Source organism: Echinococcus granulosus (genome assembly GCF_000524195.1).
Source record: "Echinococcus granulosus chromosome Unknown EG_S00190, whole genome shotgun sequence".
Lineage (NCBI taxonomy): Eukaryota > Metazoa > Platyhelminthes > Cestoda > Cyclophyllidea > Taeniidae > Echinococcus > Echinococcus granulosus.
The window spans coordinates 84,308-92,801 of record NW_020170570.1 but is presented as its reverse complement, the minus strand read 5'-3'; the positions used below and the strand labels follow the sequence as shown (position 1 = coordinate 92,801).

The following is an 8,494-nucleotide window of genomic DNA, read 5'->3' as shown; positions in this document are numbered from 1 at the left end:
ATAGCATTAACGAAGTTGCGTATTTTAAACTAATTAACAAGATCCGTTAATCGCAGCAAAGTCCCACAATGATCGCGCAACCACTCTACCCTTCACAGACACCGACTGGCAGATCCGTCAGTTTCACTGAGACCAGAGGCTCCCTGCGTCTATTAGCCTTGAGGATGACTAGACGCACTGATAAGACGCGTCCAGCCTCCTACTGGTTTCTAATGGTCTTCTGCTGCTGAACTTGCTGTTGTTAAGCTATCACCTCCTCCTCAGCCGATTCCAGCACCGCCACCGCCGACGCCATTATTGACAAATTCGCTGCTTCTTTTGTAGAGAGCGATTGGGGTGTGGAAGTTGGAGCCAGTGGATTGAATTATTCCGCCTTCTGATCTCACACAATTCCCATCCTTAGAATGGTAGCTACAACAAACCTTGCCGACTATTCACCCAGATACTGAGTGGCCTCAAGTTAAATAAAGGCTTTTCATATCCCCAGCATGCATAATCATGGGATCAACATCTCCAATGCATTTAGGAGGCAACCCCACGAATTTACGGCTCAGTCATTGATGACTGCAGAGGGGTTGTCAAAAAATAGCTTTCATAGATCGCCTTCATTCCATATAAGTCCGCAAATACGACAGAATTCTCAAACAATAGGATTTTAAAAAATTTTTTGTATTTAAAGTTTATTTTGATCCATTTCAGGTACACAAATCTCTCCTAGCTCACTTAAACACCGAAATTTAATGCACTGAAGCAAATTGTCCTGCTTCACGATTCCAATACTTTATAGCGCAAAGTCCGCAATAACGTATTCTTCCACTTTAAGCAGTCTGAACTGTATTAGTGACGTGGACAAACAATAGAAGCTAAGGGGATGCGGAGCCGTAGGCACCGATTTTGTAAACTCTGGGAGTCTAGCATCTACCACTTTGGGATAATGAGTACCCCAGAGGTAAGCATTAATTAAGGCATAACTGATTCCAAAATCAGTCTTGATCTACCGTAAAATCCCCGGGAACAATCTAAACAAAGACTTTCGTGACATCTTTTCAAAATATTTGGCTAACTAAATTTCTAGGAATTTTTGACTTTCTGATGATTATTAGTTATGATCAAGCTGTAAATCCTTATAAACCCACTCAATTGTGGTATAAATGAAACCTTAGTAGCGCCTTAGTAATAGGAAAAAGTGTATATTTTAAATCCAAAGAACTGCCCCTGTTTTACAATTAAAACCTGTGCATCAAGAAAAGAATTCAAATGTTTTTTTTTGGGAAAAAGGTACAAAAAGTTATGCTTTTAAAGTCCAGAGAAAAGGAACTCTCGGAATTTCAAATCAACTCTTTGCATCGAACAGTTCTTCGGCTGGATTGGAGAGCCAATTTTGTTCTCTCCTTTTTCTTCAATCAACAAAAGTGTTTTGAGTTTACTTAAAAGTCCCCTGTCTCTTTCTCTGCAACCCCATGAAGCCAAAACATATTCTAACTCCACTATTCAAGGCAATTATTGCCATTTACTCATATGATGAACGAGAAAAGAGGTTCCGCTGATAATGCCAAAGCGGGTATATAAAATCATGACCATTTTACTCTTCCCTTTCATCTTACTGAAGGTGGAAGAAGAAAAGCACTGGACAGTGCGTGAATAGTGAGGCGAAATGGTGGGACGAAGTACACCCTCAGTAGATGAAACTTACCGATGTAATTTATGCAAATGAGAAATAAAACCTGTTTATAGTAAAGTAAAGGGGAAGCCACCTAGTGCTACTTAGCCACGGAAATTGTCCGAATAGTGTGCTGAAGAAGAATGCATGGAAATGCTATTCCAACATGTACTACGCAATGCTTACTCATCGTCTCTAACATGAACATCCTTTTATTTTGTCTGTTTATTCAACTTGAAGCCGAATTAGGGCGCAAATTTTATCCAGTACATCATTAAGGAGTTACCATGATTTACGGAGTAAACTAGAATTATTACCCTACCTTAAAAATCGTTGAAGCTCTTAGTCATTGGTAGACTACTACTTTTGTTTAATTAAGATCGTCCTTTACTGTTACAAGAATGCTGTAGGTGTAGGGGCTTTTGTTCTACCCAGTGGAATTCAAGAATTTAAAAAAAAACCTTCAGTAATCGTAGCAACATAGTGGATATAATCCAATGGCCAATTCAGCCGACTACAATCGGATCACTTCCGAGACACTGGCTCGCATACCGATTGTAAACATAAGCATCTCTCGACACAACGGAAATCGGTTGTAACCATTTGCTAAATCATGTGACTTGGTTTTCATGCATAGAATTTGGGTTTCAGACATTGACGAGCGCAAGTCATTTGGTGCCTCATTTTTTAAGCCTACACATCTTATTCACAGTATTCGAATTAAATTTACGTCTGTCCCCAAACCACGATGGACTTCGCAAAATGCCTTCATCGATAGTCATGCCATCTCGACATCTTGGTAAACTTGACGTCGTCGTATCTCTTAACGTCTTTAATTATCTTTTTCACCGACTACAGAGCACCGTAGTCAGCGCGAGCATTCCATGGGCTCTCCACTGCTCCTTTGATTTAATGCTTTTGTGTTGTCGCAGTGTCATTTGGCACAGAGATTAGGGTTGGACAAAGTAGAGAAAAAGAATTAACACTTATTACCCCCCTCAACACCCCTTCTGGCATAATCGTGAAGGATTATGACGGCAATAACGCACTCGACTAAACCTCTTGAACCTGGAATGTGTTGTCGAGTCGTTGAGTTCCATCTTTTATTAGTTTTGCCCATTTACCAGTAAATAATCCTCTGTCGTGCAATCATTCATTCATTTTACCTTAGCTCGGTTCACTTCTATGAAAGCATGTTACTACCGCTTAGAATAAAGTAAAATTAAATTTTAGCCAACATTACATCCTTGTAATTTCAGAAGCACATCCATAGGTACCTACATCGCAACCGACGTGTTAGAATTGTCCGTCGATGCTTGTGAGGGAATAAGCACCCACTCTTTTCCCACGCAGAACGTGTTACTCTTCATCTCTCGACGACTCACTTATCCCATCTCTCCGCTTTTAATACACTCAAAATCTCAATTTCGTTTCGTTTCTTCAAGAATTTAGACCGGTTTATTAGTAGTTTACTATTTTTTCTGATAAATTATAATTGCAAAAGAAGGACGTTGGACTAAGGTGAATAAAATATGGTGTCCAAATTCGCTACATCTTTTCCCTATTACTTTTTAAAAAAATGTGAAATATGTTAATTTATTGACAGCGTAGTTTTAGCGTTACAGAAAATCAGAACTGTAAACATACCAAAACGGTCTTATTTGGACTACAGAAAGAATTTTACGATCGAAAACGATTGGCCACATAGTCAAGGTTTCGATAAATGGTGTAAGGGAGAGTTGTCGACCATCTGAAGGGTACCTCTTCGAAGTGACGCTGTGTTCGTAAGAAGAGATTGTAGAGCAGGTCGACATGGAGCCTCACCTCTCCAAATACCATCGACCAATCGACTGTTAGCATTGATAGCATCCACCTCCTGGTGCCTCCAACCACCAACTACTGCTGGCTACACCGCAGAAATACACTTGTGTAAAGTGGACAGGATCCACAAAATTGTAAATTCCAGAAACTGTTTCCGTTGCACAGGGCTGGAGGTATTGGTAGTCACTAAAAAACTCCCTATACAATTCTCTAGGAGTTCATTCTTCTACGGATGCTTCCCAAGCATTATTAGAATGCCTCGTAATTCGAGATCTTTAGCTCCATTATCGTGTACATGATAGACAGTGCTAGTGATCACTACGATGGCAAGACCGACTAAGACACTGCAAGTATGCGAAAGTGGAACCACCCGAGCCGCCAGCGATCGCCCAGCGATTAAGTACTCTCAAGCCGTAATTTCGGCTTACCGACTCGCGCTGGAAAAAAAATTTGCGCTGAAACATTTGTTACTCTGGTTATTCTATTCTGCAGCTTGATAGAATTCAAGCTCATGTACATAAAAAAACTGTTTACAGAAAAAAAATTTCTTTTCAAATAAACTCCTGATTTGATGGATTGCACCACAAATTCAAAGAACTCTAGAAGAAGGCTTATAAAGTGGATAGCTGAATCTACGGAGGTTCTTCGAGAAATGCCTGAGTCGGATCCGATCTTTGTCAATTACTTCAGTCTCGAGCTCTGCAATACGGCGAATAAAGAATAAAACAAATGTTTGTGAAACGATCACCGCAGCTATTCTAGTGACAATTATTCAAAGTTGCGTGAAATACATAAAGAAACGATGCCTCCATTAAATTTCTAGCAATAGAATGATTCCCATGTAGACGAGTTGGCACCAGGGCGTGATGGAAAAGCAATGGAGCCAAAGGAGGTTATTTCATGTGTTACATCAACTAACTCTGCTATTAGGTGAATCTTTCTATAGCTAAACATGGATTTGTAAAACGGCTTCGCCGTGGAGCATCGGCCTGTCGTGAGAGATGTAAAGCCATTAAGTCATAAAAAAATGCATTTTCCAAGGAGGATGAAATTGTAGATCTACCAGAATTCACGAGATACATCACCGACGTTTTCACGTATAACTCTTGTTTCATCAAAAAATGATTAATGTAAATATTGAGAAAGTAGAACTATACTTAAGTAAAATTTTCTTCCTTGCTATACCGAATAGTTCAAATTTACTGGAATTTACATAAAATCCTAAGATATTGACAACTTATCAGAGTTACCTAGTCAATCATAAATATCACCACTAATTTTTAACACATATGATTACCTGATTCCGTGTTGATTTTTGTTTCCCGGGGTGATCACTCTGCCTCTGGTTCGGCCGGCCACAGAGCATCACATTTGAGACTGCGTAGGATGATGCTATGGAAGTTGTCCCTGCTGCGCAAAGTCGTCCATTTGCTTTGATCTGAATTTTTCCGAAAAAGCAACCTTAATGACAATGTTCAAGGTTGCACTGGCGTTCGTCAAGTCAGCTTTCTTTCTTGATTTAAAAGTCCACAAAAAAAAACTTACTCGATTTTCTTTTACAGCATTTTCACTAGGTACCAGTTTTAAGTGAAAACAGTACTGTGAGCCCCATACATTCTCAGTAAAAATGTTCTTACTTTTTGGGAATCATTTCTTATCCCTCACCTGACATGAACACTGTGAAAATTTTTGCTTTTTCTCCCTTTTACAGCCAAATCCAACTGCACTTACATATGGGCTGTTGTTGGCCAAATTGCCTCTGCCCAATGACCAATGAATTTGAGGAAGTGAAGGTTGTTGGGATGTCGAAGGGCAAGGTTGCAATTCAATGCTATTTTACTTCCCGTCTTGTTTTCCCATTCAATTTGCCCTAACCAACTGAGCCAAGGTGCAGTATTTAATAACTCAAAATTACGGTGTGAGATTTAAAATATAACAAAACGATATTCATTTTACTGATGCAGTTAAACTTGCAGGTCTTTTACTCGCTGGGATATTTGTACCATCTTGATATCGTGAATAATTGCCCACTCTCTTAGCCACAGCTGCTCTGTATACGAAAACCTAAGCATTCTTCCAAATTGATATGCCTTGAAACGTCCTTGTTGATTACCTTTACCGAAATAATAGTGGAGTAGCTTGATTCAAAGCTTACGGCTTCTGAAAGGCAATGCATTATTGGTAGACAGTCGTGCTGCATTGTGAACCAACGGGCTTCTCAAATGACTTGCAGTATTTGTAACAGGCGGTGAATGCCTCACATTAGTTGACGGAGAGCCCGATAAGAAAGTGGAAGCGGAGGTGTGAAGAATTGGTGCACTGAACCATGCGCTTGCAATGCGACTGGGATATGCCAGGGACATACCTGATTCGTGACAGTGTGGCTTGAATCGTAAGCGTACACCAAATTGGCTGTGGGCGTGGTTGAAACAAGATCCAATGGTACTTCACTTAGACTGACTACAATCGCTTGCTTTGTCCGAGCGATGGCCGATTCTGATCTGATGCAAAAAATAACACAAAGTCAAGTATTTTTATTGCATTACCTGAGTAATCTAAGTTGGATTATACAATCAGTTAAAAGGAATACTACGGCGGAGGATAAAATGCAAACGCAATTAATGGTGAGAATGTGCTCTAAGAATGTCAGGTCAACTTTTGAATACGTAATTTTGCTTGCCGATAAGGGGTGCGGTGAAACCTTCTTGGGCTGGTGAGGAGACATTCTCCGAATTGAACGCCTATTTGACTGAGTAATTCATCAATTACTAGGTGTAATGCGATAGTGGTTTATTCCCCGATATTGGTGAGGTGCTACTTTTGAACTCTTGAATTTGCCCCCTTGTACCTCGCTGGGTGGGCTGGCCTTCTGGCCACGCCAGTGGCCCAAACACCTTCTCTGTGCTGAATATATATTCTGCCCAGGTATTGTGCCTTCTTCCATCTTCAGGGAAGTCTCGGGACGCTACATTGGTGGCAGTGGGAAGCGAACCCCATTCTTAAGGCCACGCATCCTGTTTTTAACTTCTGCGTGATTAACCTCAGCGGAGGGGAAGAAGTACATATGCTATGGATGGGAGAATGGTGATGACCCCTAATAGAGGGTCAATGTTGACATCTTCCTCGGCATCTATCCTAGTCCGTGTTTTGCAGGAGAACCATTAACAACTGAAGCGACACTAGACGTGAACCATCTGGAAGTTTCTTTACGGATTTTCCCTACCTTCCCCCATAGACCTGTTTCAAATCTTGTCCTCCCTTACACAAATATACCTTTAGGCCAGTGTTCCTACATCCACCTATGGACATGCATGATGGCCAGCGCAGTTCCCCGTCTTGAATCAAGTTCATAAATCGGACGAAACTTCAGATCCAGTTAAATTGCCAAGAAGGATCAGTGACGTTGAGGTCAAGTATCCCCGCAGTTTCACGCTAATTTGGTGAGTGGCACGGTCGGATCGCGGGTGTTTTCCTACAGCACCAACTACATTGTAATGGATGGCGCGGGAGGTTGACCTGCGGGAGCGCCGGGGACAACGCTTAAAAGAGGAGGAAGGCTATGTAACACGTTGGTGGTTTATCTCTCGGTATTGGTGAGGCGCCACATTTGAACTCCTGAATATGCCCTCTTGTACCTCGCTGTGTGGGCTGGTCTTCGGACCATGCCAGTGGCCCAAACATCTCTGTGCTGAATATATATATTCTGCCCGAGTATTGTGCCTTTTTTCGTCCTCAGGGAAGTCTCGGGACGCTACACTAGGTACCTAGACTTGATTTGTCCAAACTGAACTTACTTCATCGGGCTTTCGAATTTGTCAGTGGATGATGGATGCTGAGCTGCGAAGTGGTAGGAAATTGGTGTTAATTTTGCCAGATATTTTTTGTCATAAATTAAAACCGCATTCTTGTGTGCATTTGACTTTGAGCTGTCCATTTGTTCAGCGGCCACCAAGAAAGAAACAGGTAAGAAAACATCAAACTTACCCTACAACTCAAAATCTACCGTATATTTAAATTAATTCTTTGTGGCATGTGATTGAATTCAGCACAGTTCCACATTTTATTCTCGACAAAATGTATTATTTTGATGATTTTCTAAGAAGACTTGTGCACAACAGGAGTTCCGCGAAAAAAGGCAGGGAATCAGACCATTTTAATTTCAATAAAGTAAGAAAGAATTAACATAATTAAGCGCATCTCCTTGTCCTCTAATTGCATACTTTGATGGCTTGGTTCAAAACCCAAACAAAAAATATTTTTAGTTAACTAATTCAATATACTTTTACAGGAGCATGAATATTTGCAGATGGAAAAAAACCCTGACAGAGATCCCCAGACTGAGTGAGCTATCTCTTAAGGGGCCAAAAAAGGTAAAATTAAAAAAAAACCATTAACTTTAAACAGGCATTTCACCTGATGGAGACGTTTTCGATATTCCCGTATGGATAATTGAACGTTGTCATCAACCAGAGGTTGCAGAGGCCTTGGCACTGTCATTAATTGCGCTTTGGCATTGTAAAACCTTATTCTTTGAACAGTAAAAGGAAAATAAAGGCAAAAGAAATTAATTGATTCTATTAAAGGTGATAGATAGTTTTTCCATCTTGGTATTTATCCATAGAACTGCATTATTCTAGCATTTATGGTATTGTTTACTTCAGCCAGTGGAAAAACCATTACGGAGGTATTGACTAGCAAATGCATGCACTTTATTTTTCAAGGAATTCATAAATATTTTTTATTCAGTCAGCCCTTCTATTAAGTAAGTTCAATTCTTTCTTTCAGTCGCAAATTCCGCCTAAATCACTTTCGGTTATTCCCGCTCTTGTATCCATGCGCTAGCTCAGATACCAGGGAATATGCAGTAATGGTAAGCAAACTTGATCCTAAAGGACAAGATTTCCGATTTCTTTGGCTGGCTGTTAGAACTAAAAGCCACAGGAGTAAATAAGGTGATAACTGTCAAAGCCGCGTCTTTTTTCAGCAACTGACTTAACAAGACAGAAAACAACT

At 40.5% G+C, this 8,494-nt stretch overlaps 1 protein-coding gene across 1 annotated transcript in view; it reads right to left on the bottom strand. All coding sequences in view use genetic code 11, as the record gives it.

The window, feature by feature from the left end:
• Positions 1–4,070: 4,070 nt before the first annotated feature.
• The window catches only part of EGR_10110 (Mitogen-activated protein kinase), a gene marked incomplete at both ends in the record, with an annotated part of 5,466 nt that continues 1,042 nt past the window's right edge, over positions 4,071–8,494 (bottom strand). The window contains 6 exons of the mRNA XM_024499359.1: positions 4,071–4,178; positions 4,779–4,919; positions 4,943–4,994; positions 5,213–5,359; positions 5,743–5,982; positions 7,884–8,055. Coding sequence (XP_024346234.1) covers positions 4,071–4,178; positions 4,779–4,919; positions 4,943–4,994; positions 5,213–5,359; positions 5,743–5,982; positions 7,884–8,055 — 860 coding nt within the window. The remainder of the gene's footprint in view (positions 4,179–4,778; positions 4,920–4,942; positions 4,995–5,212; positions 5,360–5,742; positions 5,983–7,883; positions 8,056–8,494) is intronic.